Source organism: Pithys albifrons, chromosome 4, assembly GCF_047495875.1.
Source record: "Pithys albifrons albifrons isolate INPA30051 chromosome 4, PitAlb_v1, whole genome shotgun sequence".
Taxonomy (NCBI): Eukaryota; Metazoa; Chordata; class Aves; order Passeriformes; family Thamnophilidae; genus Pithys; species Pithys albifrons.
This window is the reverse complement of record NC_092461.1, coordinates 86,779,859-86,795,591: the sequence shown is the minus strand read 5'-3', so window position 1 is coordinate 86,795,591 and position 15,733 is coordinate 86,779,859. Positions and strand designations below refer to the sequence as shown.

Below are 15,733 nucleotides of genomic sequence, written 5' to 3'. Positions count from 1 at the left end.
GCATAGGAGCATAAGAGTCTTTATTAAAACAAGCATATTGACTTAGACAGAGACTTGGCAAAAACTCCAAAATGCTCTCAGCCTTCCCACTGTACTGGGGAAGCAAATTCACTGAAGATCAGTGATCCTGGTTCTGCCATTTTATCACTGGGTTCCTCTGCCTAAAGCATTCCAGTTGGAAAATCGACCAGATGACATTGAAATTTTGCAATCCAGATGCTTGGTTTCATTTCAGCTTTAATGATGGGTAAAAAACTACTAATGGAAGGAGACAGGCCAGTTGGTGCGACCTACATAAATAAGAAGAGGCTTTAAAAGTGAATATGCTGCTTATATACGAAAGAAACTCTTCCATTTATGAGACTTCTGCTGCTGACCACCTGTGTCTAACTTTCAGGTGGAAAGAGACCTTTAAATCTTGAAGGTGCAACATTTTGTGTTCATTCATATGTCAGATTTATAAAAATGTTTCTTTTCTGCTGTACATGGTGAGGAACCAGGACTTCAGAATTATTGTTTCTTCCTTTGCTTCTCAATATTCGGCTTTGCTTCCATTAAAAATGTATGGAAGTGTTTATAAGCATCTCAATAAAAATATAAAGTTTCCCACAGATAAACACGAAGAATTGTTTCAACTGTTAAGTAGTAAGGTAGAGAAGAATCTAAAGTCTTACTGGAGTAACCAGCCATTAACACTGCAAACACCTTACCTTTCTGAATAAAGCTGTCTGTGTTTCCTTTATTTAAAAAACGAACAAACAAACTCAATGTATAAAAATGGATTAAGGATAACAGAAGATGAATAAAAAACATGCCAAGTGCTTTTATGTATTAAATTATAGAGTTTCGACAGACCCTAGAAAATGCCCTAAAAGAAGTCAGCTCTGGGAATGTAATTATGAAGTCTCTATGGTTTGGCTGTAGTTTGTAATCTCAATACGTAGCACAAAGACATAACTCATAATCCTCTTTAGAGTATTCAAGGACTTTGTTCACTATGAAAAGCTACATTTTTGCTAATGAGAATTAGTGAGTTTCTTGCAATTAAAATACAAAAAGCAAGACTGCTACTCCTGCGGAATGTTTTTTTAATAAAAAAGGAAGGTAAAACCAATGTTATGAAGAAGAAAAAGCTTACAAAAAAAGTAATTTTATGAGTTATTAATATAAATCTTAGGAAGGGATGAAAAGTAAAAAATTAATTATCTTTCAAACTTTTTCAGACTTCTAAAGTCAATATTAGCTTTATAATGCAGCAAAATGAAAAAAAGAACACCCAAAACACACAATAGAAAAGCATCATATTGGTATCAAGGACATGATAGCAAACAATAAACAAGCTATAGCAAAAGATGGATCTGGCCCTTTCTTCAGTATAAAAATTTTCTTCAGGTTTTACATCAGGTTTACAAGTAAAGTTTAATAGAATATGAGTTAGCACAAGTATTCACCTATGTTAATTCTATTACTTAGTATTTAAAATATATAGGAACAGAGTCTTCACCAAACAGAAGCACCTGCTCCTAAAAAGTGAATTTATTAACTTTTCACATAATGCTTTTCTTAACAGATATTTTCTTGAATATTCTGGTTTCTTTTTCATGGTAAATATTGTCTGTCATCATATACTGTCCATTTGGATACCTCCTTTCAAATTGCTTCGTTTTACAGAGAATGAAAATAGTGACACATTAAAAAACAGTGAGCATGGACAAATTCTAGATATGATGTCACCAGCAAAGATACAGATTTTTTAAAAAACCCTAACATTTGTTTTTGTCATTATGTATTGAAAATGCTTCCAAATGCACTGAGAGCTGGAAAGGAAGCTTCGAATTTTTCCAAATGAAGTCAGCACTCTATATTCACAATTTCTTTGCCTAGCAGCAGCTTGAGAAACCCAAGGATTATGAAATGTGGGTGTAAGTATCACAGGATATGGTTTGAAGACTTGTCAACGGTGTTATAGGATCCAACTAGGTTCAGATTTTCTTTCCTGGAATTATAACTGGGTAATATTATTTGTCTTATCATTGCATGTACAGCTTCACTGCTATTATAATAAAATAAATATATGAACAGGATGACGAGATGAGGCCTTTACTGCTTTTTCTATCATACTATATTTTAATACTTTAGCAAATAATCTAAACAGTCATTCATAAACACAAAGAAATCGTGTTTGGTGTGAGAAGAAATTTAAACAGAAACAAGGTTGCTGCTCTATGACTGAGGAACACAAACAAATCCCTTAGATTTGCAGGAGAGATGGTTGGAGAGCAACAGAAACTTCATTTCCCACCTCACTTTTATTGGAATATGTGTGTCATTCCAAACTAAGCAGCCATTAGTTGTGAGCCTTAAACTTTAAACTACCTATAGGGTAAATTTCTTTAGCAGAGTTTACACAGCAAGACTTGTGGTAATACTTCTTGAAAGTAATAACAATGGTAAAATCCAATGAGAAGCTTTCTGTTACTGAAGTGCTTTGCACAAGAATTGATTACGTCTCCCTATCCTTCCTACAAGACACAGTATTTAGAGCTCTCTGCTACAAGCAGTGCAGCTCTACAGTTTGCCTTTTTTTGCTGTCACCACTGAAGAATTGCTTGGTGTTGTAGGGTCCAGCAACAGTGCAACTACAGTAAAACAGATCTCACTAGCATTTACTGAACAACTCAGAACTATAAAAAATTATGGCTTTTTGCAAACCGTATTGCTGCATTCCTGCCACAGAAAATCAAGTGTCTTTCCTTCTGAAATCTAAAGCTCATCTCAGGAGAACCACAAGAGCAAAAGTGGGAGGATAAATGGGCTCAGATGTACTAAAAAAGAGGTATTAAACAAACGATAGAAAACACATATCTTTTCCTTGGCAAATATTTTCTGAAATGTGTCCCTGGGTCTAAAAAATGTAAGTAGCATGTAGTAATTTTATGGTCCCAGGGCATATCTATAACAGAAATTAAGAAAATAATTTATAATGTTTCAAACAGAGGGTAGTTGTCTCAGTGGTCACATATAAAAACTAAAACACAAACTTACACAACACAGGTTGTTTTGCTTTTTTTTCCAAGGAGAGCCAACTCACCTGATCCATTCAGTGAATACATGCAAATGTCCTTTAAGGACAAGAACGGGCAAGTAGTTGCATATTAAAAATATTATTGCTTGAAAAATATAAATCAGCTCATGAAAAAACCAAAACAAAACACTTTCTCAGGCTAGTTCTTCTATGACCAAGGAAGTATCTTTATCAAAATTTAAACATTTCAGGAACTCTTTAGGGCAAAGTAACCATTTGAAAAAATATTCAGTGGAATGAGATGCAATTAACAGTTAATACACCTGTTCTTTTTGGATTAATGGTAATGACATCTGCCATGTCACAGAGATATTAACCCTATAGGAGCATTATTCAATTTTTCTTAAGCCTTTAAAAGTGTAAAAATAATTTCTCTAAAACTGAAGAACCATTGACACTATAAAGTTTATTACAATCTTTGGTCTTGTTTCGATACTAAGAGACATCTTTTGTTCAGTCACTTCAAAGAAAGCCCTTGAATGGTTCAGGCAACAGAATTCACATGAAACTAGATGTTGAGGCTTTGAGGTTCTATTATAGGTTGTACAAACTGTATTCTCACATTTCTGTTTCAAGTAAACATTCATAAATTGACTGACTCAAGAGGAGTTCTATGAAGTCAAGAGGAATTCTATGAAGTTAACATACTTGCAATATCTTTTGAAATAATGACTTTCAAAGGTCATGTATACCAGTGTACAGTTTTTATTTAATACAAAAAAATTAAATGATCCAGAGAGTTACACAGTTGCCATTTTCACAATAAGCAAGATTTTATATGTTTCATACACATAGCCACTTTTCATGAATTTCCAATTGGAAAATTAATTTTGGCCTTTCAATTTCAGGTCAACAGATGATTCCACCCTCCAACCAGTCACCTTTTTGATAGCACTGTCATGTGGGGAAGGATGTTTCCAGGTTTGCAGAATAAGATAACAAGTATAAACTGAAGTCAGGATTCCACTCAACCAGTTTTACTAAAGGATATGCTGCAAAAATTTGAATGAAACTGCAGGTTCTTACAGCTTTCATTCTTTAATGAATAAAATTCCAGATTTCATACTGAAAGTAAGGATCTCTGTACTTTTCCTTCCTTCCACGTTGACTAAAAGATACTCAAAAGAGAATTTGCTTTGCTTCTGAACAAGACAACTTTGAATTTCTAGCATGCTTAGTAAAATGCAAAGTTGTGCATCAAGCAGATGAGGGAAGGATGCGGATAGGTATCAGAATTATTTGTCTGAGATATTGCAACTAATGATTTAGCAGAGCAGGCTCATCAAATATTGGATTATATATATTCAGTCATTTGTTTTAAAAGAATACAGCTAATGATACCCTCCATGCATTATTATTCATGCGGTTTGTACAACAAATACATGCCTTGCCTCTTTGATTCCTTTCATTTATTTACTTAGAACAATAAAGATGCCAATTATGTTCATATATGCTGGTTGGTAGCACTGCAATTAATTTCTTGACTAGGGTAATTGAATCAAGACTAGTCATACAACAAACCTAATCCATGTCATCTGGATGTCATGTGTGTGTAACCGTATCACTTTCAAGAACATGATAAAATGCAGTATTTTTCATTTATGTCAAAAAGCTGCTGGCCAGTACATGAATTCAATGCAGAAAGAGCTTGAGGAATTTCAAGCTATTTTTCTGTTCACATCACAGGCTTTTGATAAGATTTATTTCCTATCACATTTATGAAGGAGCTCCACCTGCTCACATAAGTTCTATCTTCAACAGCATGCCCATGAATGCTATACCTATAGCCTATGAACATATAGCAGATGGGATACTTGGAGTGGTGTCTGATTGTTATCACTTTTCTACAACTTTAGTAGCTCTCCCTTTCTTAAATAGTTTGAGACTACAAATTGAATTTTGTGTCTCACAGCAGGCAAACAACTTTATAAACACTTGAACTTCTTTTAAATCACGTCTCAACATGTCTGTTTTTAACCAAAATTCCTAAAAGATTTCTGTATATTTTATCATATATGCTATTATGTTCAGAGAAATTAATACAATATGATCAATAGTTTCATTCACTCTAAAATTTAATTGCGTTATTTTGTTCATAATGATAGTTGGTTTCATGTTTTATGACAATTGAGGCAGTGTGTGTTATTACTTTGTTGAAAGCTATTGCATCTTATAAAAGCATCAAGACAGTAATAATCATTGAGAGCTGTAATTTAGGGAGGAATATAGAAGCACATTAGCTGTTGCCCTCATGTTCATTAATAGGAATTAAATGACAGGATAATCACATATTTCCTTTTGTTATTGCATATTCCAACCACTAACATTCTTCATGTGCCTATGTCTAATCCAAATAGCCTTTAGATGTAGACTTGAAACTCAGGCTTAGTGCTAACAGCTGTCATTGCCCTTTTCACCTATATTTGACAACATTTAGATGATCCTGACTTCAATATTCAAGACAGGTGTGAATTTAACACAAATATGTGTTTTGCAGTCCAAATTGGTGTTGACATGTTCACTGTTGTCTTTAAAGGGCTGCAAAACAGCCGCTGTTGTTTTATTCCTCTGTACAGAGGCCACAATTTCCAGAACCAGAAGGGTCATCACGGTCATTATCTCCCATGATGGGGAAATGCGAACAAAATGAAGACATGAAGGGACTCTACATGTGCTATTTGGCATGGAGTTTATTCACCTTTATGTGTACAAATAAACAGTTAAAATTCAAAACACATCCAAATGTTAAGTTACTAATGATATGCTTCTAGCTAAAAGCCAAAGTCCTCGCAACAAACGTAAGCAAAGATAACATGGGACATCACCTAAGAACTCATCTGGGAGCAATTATAAAGTTACTTACCATTCTGTTCTCTCTGGACTCCAGCAGCAAGCAAATCTGGTTCCCCAAGACTTATATCATTGAGCCTGGCTCCTAGACACTCCATGCAAAGATGTTTGCACCACTCCTCTGCCTCTAGCTCTGGGCAAACAGAAAAAAAGTTGATCATGTTGACATTTTACCAAAAAAAGTGTGAACTTAAATCAATACCTTCTTACTGACAAGCTTTATGACAATATGCTTCTGTTAAGATTTTGTTGAAACATATGCATAACACAAGCAAATGCAATTTAGAAAAACTTTACATATACTAGCTGAAATATTCCTTACTGCTTTTTAGATGAATCTGAACTATTAAAGTACTTTCGGTTTCTAAAGGTCCTGGAGCATTTTTCTAGGAGCAAAGGAAAAGCAGTAATAAAATGATCTTCAAATGCTAAACTTACATCTCTGTAGTGAACAGCTATGTCTGTCAAGTTAAACTGAATAATTAATTTCAGTTCTGTTCAACTTCTTTTGGTCTCAGAGCAATTTGGGCATTAGTTGAAACTATCATATGAAGATTCGAAACCTTCTAGTCCTTTCTGATTCCTCCATTGCATCCCACTGATGTACATCTGAGAGCTCCCTATCTGCCAGTCTACCAAGACATAAAGTCCCCAAGATGTAATACACATCAGCCTCTCCACCTCCAGCATCATCCTTCCACTTCCCAAACTTAACATCATGAAATCTCTGGCATTGCTCAAACAACCAATATCTCAAGTTGGTGTTAACACAGTGTGAAATCACAACTAAGGAAAATCATGCAACTACCCTGATTGTCTTTTATTACAGGACAGGTTTCACCTAATGGAAACTTTCTGGAAAACAGGCTTGGCACCAGACACATCCATGGTCACAGTCAGTCTTTATCTGATCATCCTTAGAAGTGGATGACTCCAGTAGTCTAGAAATGTCTGTATTAAACCACCATGCTCTTTTCAGCCCTATTTTTGGGGACATTTGGAAAATATTTTTGTGACAACCTTTCCAACATACTACTCAAATTCGGAGATAGAAAAATACTGCATGCAAGTCCCAAAGCATTTAGTGAGGATGACTCATTGTAATTAGTGAAAATTTATATCCAAGAAAAACTGTTCTATACCTAAATGTCCTCAAATTCTTGCCTGGTTAGGCATAGATCTCAGATAACAGAAGCATTTGCTGGACAAGAAAGGGAGACAGATATGCAATTCCAGGTCTCCAGGAAACTTTGAGTACCTTCCTTTGTTTAGGGTCTTGAATAATCCAGGAACAGGTTGTTCCTGAGTTATACTTGTTATCAGCTGACTGAGTTTCCAGACAGACAGTTCAAATAATAGAGACTATTTTTGGATTTTTGAGAGCCAAATATGGTTGTTATCACCAGAAGTTGGGGGGACTTCTTCAGAATGTTGTGAGGAAAGTGGTTGCTCTTAATCCTTCCTGCTTTTTTGTAGTCCTTGTTTCAGGACACAGATCCCTAAAGCTGGTCTTCTTGTAACATTCTCAGCTTCTTGTGGTAAAAGACAGAACATTCTGTCAGTAGCATTCAGATGACATTTAACTTTGTATGTGAGAAGAAAATATTGAGGTAACAGCATCCTGTTTTTATAACACCTTTATAGATACAGCCTCCTTAATGGAAGTAGAAAATAGGTATATCTCTGGGTAGCAATAAAAAATTATGGTTTTTTAAATGGAGCAAGATGAATTTATTTAAAAACATTCTGTTCATATATGAAGAAATTTTCTTTTTATTTTCCTTTCCTCTCCTTCAGCCTTTGCTGGATATTTGTGAGGTCTGTTGAACCAAAGCCATGCCTTATAAATTGCTTTGCCATGGAGAGGTTCTCACACCAGGGAGATGGTAGAACTGGCCCCCGAAACATGCTGCCATAGTCCGTCAGCATGTAGAAGGGGTGTGGGGGCAGCACACCAGCACACAGGTAAGTCAAGCTCCCCCTCCCGGGAGAGTTTCTACTGAGTTGCCCAACATCTCCTTCCAACTATAGATAAACATAGGGTAATCAATGCAGCAAGGTGGTAGCACAAAGATGACTGCAAATCTAGGTAAATGCTCCAGTGTTTCCTTCCCTTCCCTTCTTTTCTGCCTAAACCGTATCACAGAATAATATATATATATATGCTGACAAAATGCACAGCTCTATATAAAGCCTGTAATTTTTCCTGGAGTGTGGTCAGGACATAACATTTAATGTATTTTACAAAATCTGCATTTTATTACTTTTTTTCACTGTGCCTGCACCCAGACTAAAAGGGCATGTACTGAAAACATAGAATGAGATGATGGTAAACAAATACTAAGCTAACCTTTCAAATATTACAAATATCTAAGGAGAAAGGGAAATATCTCAGTATTTCCATAAATCCAGCTTAACATCAATATATATTCAAAAGAGTATTCTAATGTAAAAGCAACAAGTTCTATTTATATGTATTCTCACACCACATTTCCAGTAGATATTTTTGGAAACAACCAAGCAAAAGCATTGTTCTAGGAAGCTGTTTCTTGTGTGTGTCTTAGTTTCATCTACTTAATCTGCTTTCCTCTTTCTTTTACAGGAACATCTAGATCTTGAAAGTTTGTATCCAGAAACTGCCCTTTAGAGGGTTTGACTCTGGCAGTTTAATTTAAGCTGCTGTTTCTTTACTGCCAAACCTGATGATTAGGCCCAGATTAGACCCTTCCCCAACTGCCATACAGAAGAAACTTATCTTAGGATAAGCATTTTAAGATCACAGCTACATTTTGCAAAGAGTAGGCTGTAACAGGCATTGTACTGCTGTATAACTCACAGTTTTTATCTTACAAAAACAATCCACTTAAAGCTACAGAAAATACAATTTCAATGCAGAACTGAAATATCTTCCTGCAGAGCTGTGAGGATTTGTGTCTACTGTCAGAAGAATCAACATCTACAAATGTGTCTGGAAGGTCAAGGGTAGGAAGGCAGTGTGAGAGTTAGTTTTGCCTAATGCAGCCTGATAGCTATTACTTACTTGCAGGGAATTGCCTTCCACCTTTTTCTTCACAGACATGTAAAATCTTCTTTAGAAGCAGATGAATTACCTTTCAAAGCCAAAGCCTTGTTTCTCCTTTTATCATATGCATCTATAAAGCAATTCACTCTTCTTTTGTAAAAGATCTATAGAATGCCTCGTGTTTCTGGATAACAAACTAAATATTACTTATGATTTAAAAAAATTATTTTAAAGTACACAAATGCACCATTCATGGCAGTGATCTTTAAGAATGACACATAACACATCACAAAACAGAGATATCACAGTTACTTCTTTATTTTCATTATATGAGTATATTGAACAATGAAATATTACAGTAGAGCTAAATCATAAAAACTGTCAGCAAAATTGTTTTCTTTAATGCATGTAGAGTAGATTTATTAGTGGTAAATGCTGAGGTTTTAGTCATAACTGGTACTTGTCACTGAAAAATTTAGTTTCCTTTTAAGATAACTGAATTTCTGGACCGAATGATAAATTATAAAGCATGATTTCACAGCCATAAATAAGATGAAAATATTTGCATTTTTATCTTTACTGGTACTTGATTATAAAAGGCTGCTACACAAATGTCATGAGGTAAGATAAAATGCAAAGAGATGGGAGACCTTAATTAGGCAGTGTTTATTGCATGAGAAATATTACTGAAAAGTGCAAACTTGTTACTCATCTTGTTGTTTGCAATATTTTCCTGCAGTTAAACTGAGTTTCCAGGTCATATGTCATTTCTGCTTCAGTTCTCAGGTGTTTCATCTGGTACTGTACCTAGTCTGACCACTGTTGCAAACAGTTGATACCACAGGATAAGTGGATTTTTGATATAATAATGATGAAATAATATTGTTCAATGAAATATAGAAATATAAATTTTCCATAGCAAAAGCATTCTTCTACTACTTACAGCTTAAAACAGTTCATTATACACAACCTACTCTGCAGAGAGGGGCAGCAATACAGATATATGAACATATTTAAATTCACTGTCCTTAGAGATCATCAAGATCTCTTTCTATCTGGCTTCTAGATCTCCAAGGCTAGAGGTGGGAGTGTTTTCAGACTCCTAACTTAGGATGCATTTTGTGTGTGGACTTAACCAAATATCTTCTGAATTCTGATAACTTCATGTCCTTTCACATTTACCTCCTATGTTCACATAACAGCAGCTTTCCATCACCCACCACAAGTTGCCAGAACAGTCAAATGCCTCTAGGCTGAGACAAAGCCTGGAAGAGTTAACCCCTGTTGAACTCCAGTTCATTTTCCGTCTCCTTGAGTAATGCCATTTGAAAGGAATCGTCATTCCAGGAGATTCTTTCCATCACTATAACCAGCAGTTTATTGTATTTGTAAAATATTGTTCCAATTTATATGCATATCTTAAAGACAGACCTCTTTCCCTTCTCATGCAGCACACATAAGCCATATGATCAAGAACTTAAGTCAGAAATAGCATGCTTACTATATTAGAGGGGGATAACATTATCCTTGTGCGAACCAAAAAACGCACTGAGTTTTCCCTGATGTCAAAATGTACAAACTTAAAATGTTAGCTTCTTCAAATCTGAAACATCTTTATGTATTTGCTGTGCAAATGGCTTGACTCTTGTTTCTAAACTACTTCTATAAGAGGTCCAAATCCAACTAAATATTCTTATTCTGGAAGAAACTGGATAATTATTCTTGTTCAGACTAATAGCCTTAGACCTGATATTCCCTACCAAGAAAGAAAGATGCCGCTGAAAGATGTGCCAATTTATCTCTTCTAAAAATCACCTAGGCTTAATTATAAGTTAGTAAGAAAAAATATTACAGATTTCCCACAGGACTGATGTGTTATACTGCATCACGTATAATATATGTAGCAACTTAATTTCTTTTTTTTTTTTTAAACTAGCAAATAACACTATTGACTGCAGGCATGTAATTTCTTATAAAAATCAATATACCTTAAAAACATCTATCTTTATCAGGATACATATCATCCTTTGATGATTCAAACATAATTTTATTTTACAAATATTTAAAATATGTTATCTAACCGTATCTCCACTACTTTGGGAACTATGATTAGAGCACATCACACATACTCAAACACAGATACAAATCAAAACCAATGTGGCTATTTCTTAGATTTGCTGAGAGGAAGAGAGAGAGAGTGAATATTTTGTGTAATAACATATTACTCATTAACACTGGCTATGCATGAATTAGGCAAATTTTTCTTAAACGTAGCAGGAAGCAATGAAGGGAAACATGTTCTATTCCTTGCAAAAGAGCAAAAAACAAGCCTGTATATAGACTAAAACTTGCTTTCAAATAGATAGTAGCAGATAATGGGCTGCAACTATAAAAGCAACTGGTTTATCAAAATTGTTTTTTTAATGATCACTTATATTTAGAGATATTTTATGAAATGCATGACTTGTATACTGAATTTTTGTTTGTGTTTCAAATAATTATATCTCTTAGGGAATGTTTTGGTACTTTTCTTGAACTGGGATTTTTGAATATTTTATCTGTAGTAAAGTGTCCCGTTCTTACATAAGTGTAAATCACGGAACCAAAAGGCAAAGGAAAGTCATACAGAAAAATTACATATATTGTTAAATTATACTAATTTACAAAAAATAATATCTATTCAAGCAGTTACAAAATATCTTAAAGGAAATCTGAACATATTCTTTGAAAAAGAAGTTGGTGAGTCAAGTTCCTAAAAAATTTCTTGTCATTGCCACTTTTTTTCTTTTGATCCTATAAACTCCTTATTTTTTATTTACTTCCAGCTATTAAAACATATGCATATTTTTGACTATACCATCAGTTTAATGTCATACCCACCTGTCCTAGCTCAGCAAGCTGGGATCAGTTTATCAATGTGCGGGTGTGACCAAAGCTGTGTATTTTAAAACCTTCTGTGTAATTTCTCATGAACTGTTAACAATGGGCCATTTGCAGCAGCTGCCCAGGGCACACCTGACCCCTCAGGATGTAAGTTGAGTGTTAAAGAAGCCTGTGAGAAAAGAGCTGTGATAACTCCCCTCCAGGAAGTCGTTAGCACCTTCACACCCAGCCTGAGGGGGCGTGTCTGCTAATGGGCCATCAACTATTCCAAAAAATACCCCACGACTCACAGAGTCAGGTCACCCATTGTGGAACTCCCTGCCCTGGGGGAGGTACTGGGTGCTCCCACCTGAACCGGAGGGTTTGGGGTCTCAGGATTTGAGGACTTCTAGAACCACTCATCAGATCCAGAGGAGGACCAGAACCTCAACAGGAGGAGACCACCACTCTCAACCAGGCTGGGACCGTTATCTGCACCAACAGGATTTTTCTTTCCTTTTGCTTTGGACTCGGAGGAACCATGTAGATCTCAGCATAGGGGCTAACAAAGCTCCTTGTTTTTGTGCCCCAGGGTGCTGGGTTATACTTCTGGGTTCTTTGGGTTAAAACCAATTTCTCTTTGTGCCATTGCATTTATTCTAATATTGTTATTAAACTGTAACTCTGACCTAAAATCTCCTTTGTGTTGGGTTGGTTTCTCTGGACGGTTTTCCTTTAAACCAGCACACCACCTTTGTCTATTTGAGTATTACAATTTTTTCCCTTTAGGAAACACTGAATAATGTGGTAATCAAGATAAATGAATAATTACAGAATATGAACACGTATTATTTCACTGTTGGTATATTTTGCCAATGCACTTTTTTTTTAACTGAAGGAAGATAACAGTCTAAGTATTATAAGAAAAGAAATTTTCATTTCCCCATCATTTGTTATTTTCAAGTTGAGTTGGCATAAGGACAGCACAGTTAATTACAAAAATTACCAAAATACATTTACTGACTTTACAAAGTGATACTTCTGCCACACTTATTTGGAGATGCAAGATACATCAAGAATAGGGTTCTGATAATTTTAATTTGACTATGTACCTATGTTTGCAAATAGCCAGCTATATATGCCTCTAGTTATTGAGATCTATCAAAACTGACATTTTCTTGAAAATATGCTGTTTCTGCAGTCTGACCAAAAGTTTCAGCTTGAATAACAAGCACTCAGCTACTAGTCTGTCTGTTGTCCTGTTGATAATATAAATGCATACAATGATCAGTGAATCCTTTTGAAATATTCAAAAAGATTTATCATATTGATGTTACTATCCATTAAACTATTTCCCTAAAACAGACTTTACTTGCATATAATATCTACTTTTAACTGCACTGCTCCTCCTTTCCAGTGTAAAATTGCAGCAAGAGGACACTCCACTCAAATCCTAAAAGAAATGCCCTGCAACACTGACTAGCAGTCCTTAACCAAAGTTAAAGCAGCAAGAAGGAAAGTTTCCCATATGAAATGCTGCTTGAGAATGTAGTTTTCAAACAGAAACATAACTTTGATTACTTGTTTGAAAAATGGAGAATGTATAGGAAAATGAAGAAAAATAAGTCTATAAGAAAGTAATTGCCTTTGCTTAAAAAAGGGAATATCACTTTAGTCAGTGATTAGTCCTACAGAAATGAATGATGACATTCCAGGAAGAAAATGCTATTTAATGGATAAATTAGTCCTTGAGGGTAGATTTATAGGTGTTCTTAAAAATCATGTATTCTATTTCATGCTGGGGACTAGCGACTCATTATACCACAAATGGTTAACAAATCTTAGTATGTCCAACAGATCAACAGCAATCTGACAGAGCATCATTACTCAAAAATATGCCTAACAAAATTTCACTCTCAATTCAAGCTTTCTTTAAAGTGTAAAGTAAGAATCATGAAAACCTGTCTAAACATAGAAGAAATATTTACATTGTCTGAAACTAATGGGCCAGTTAAAAGAATTTGGCATGGGAATTAGACAGTTCCCCAAGACTGTCAATCCATATCTGTTTCAACAGTTATTAATGTTAAATTGCAATTGCATGAAAGTAAAATAACCTGAGGCAGCTTGTCTGTAGCGGGAATGAAATAAACACCGTAAGTCAAGTGTCCAAAATGGGTCTGTCACCAGGAACATAACACACAGAGGGTACTATCACATCAACTTATGCAGCTACCCCATGACTGGCACTCAGAAATAGCATTTATCTGTCTCAAAAATTGACAGTATTTCAGATTTAGTCTGCTCCCACAATATTTTTATTCCTCTTGGAAATGTTATAGGGCTCTTTCTTAAATGCATGGGAAGTTTCATACCTTCTATGTAAATCTGAAGTATGCCTCTCTCCCATTGTCAAGTGTTTAAGTTACAGTCTAGTAAGACAATCCAATACTCACAAAACCCAGTAAAAAGCCTAAGTTCATTCCATTTATTTTTTTTAGTATGTTCAACATTCAGTCTTATCTTTGAGCTATTGACACGTCTTGCCACTTAAAGATCAGAAATATGGTTAGATAAGATAAATAATTCTAAAAGCATTTTTTCTATACAAAATCAAGGTGGAAAGGACTAGTTTTAATATGTAGAAGCAAAAATACACGCCATTGCTACTATATGCTTTGTTGCTCTTACACCTTTGAACATAGAGCTTTCACTCCAGCCACCAGAATATCTTCTGCATTAAGTCAGTAGGAGCAGACAATGACTACCAGACAAGGATGTCTTTGCAATCTCCCTTTCTTCCTTTCTTTGGCTGAACATGCCTAACTTAAGCAAGACTTCAAGCTGTAAATAGACTTATTAATGCATGGCCCTATAAACTATTTTCAAAATAACAAATCTCCTGAAAGAATAAATTCTTTCTTTCGGTGTTTCCATTGTCCAAAATTTTACCCCAAACTATAAAACTAGTGTTTAAAGATGTGAGTCCTTGATAATATGAGAGTTAACAAGACAGAATTTATGGCACTAGAAGTGTAAAGAAACTCATTCAAAGCAATTAGAGAGAACTTCTAACTGAAATCACCTGTAAGATCATAAAGCATCATGTGTTCCCCTCGATATTCAGTTGCATAAAATTTTACTTTCAAGAAGAACAAAGTATTAGCTACAAATGACTCTGTGCCTTCTGCTTTATTCTTGGTGGATTTCAGTGTGGTACTACTGCAAAAAAAATCTTAAAAGTTCATAGTCGAGAGTTAGTACCTCAGGAAATATAATCAGAAAAGTCTTTCTCAAATTTCCCATCTACAGAATTTAAACTCAAAGGGGATTATTTCTTCATTATAATTTTTTCCCATTTCTTACTCTCATTTTACACTCGTATCTTTTATTCCCAGTATCAAGTGGATTCCTACATTCAATATATGTAAATATTATTTAAATCAGAAATGTTTTATGAAACTAGACATTCTTTGAATGTCTATAAATAAAGATGTTTTCCAATCAGGCAAAACATCCTGTAAATAACAGTTCCTAAAATAAAATTGTATCTAAAATATGCAATTTTAGATTTCTAGGGTTTAATATACACCAGTGATATCTTTACAACATGATCATAAGTAAGAGACATATATAACTACTTGAGAAGAGACAGCTGCTTGTAGCTGACACTGAGAATCCATACTTCATTAAGTTAACAGGACTTTTTGTCTTTTTCTTTTTTTTTTTTTTTAATTCAGTAGACTTCTAAGATTCAGAAGAGTAAATGATCTTCTTTGCTGGACCAGGAAAACAGCAAAAAGATACATCTTCAATTAAGTGTCATTCTCCTCCAAGAAAATAAGTCTTGATGAATGCAATCTCCCAGAACATACCAAGATTAAATCATTCAAAACTTCAAGAACTCTGCTGAA

General features: G+C 34.8%; 1 protein-coding gene across 1 annotated transcript in view; it reads right to left on the bottom strand.

Annotated features, from left to right (window-relative positions):
* The window catches only part of DOK6 (docking protein 6), a 244,065-nt gene that overhangs the window by 92,659 nt on the left and 135,673 nt on the right, over positions 1-15,733 (bottom strand). Inside the window, exon 4 of the mRNA XM_071553138.1 lies at positions 5,949-6,068. Coding sequence (XP_071409239.1) covers positions 5,949-6,068 — 120 coding nt within the window. The remainder of the gene's footprint in view (positions 1-5,948; positions 6,069-15,733) is intronic.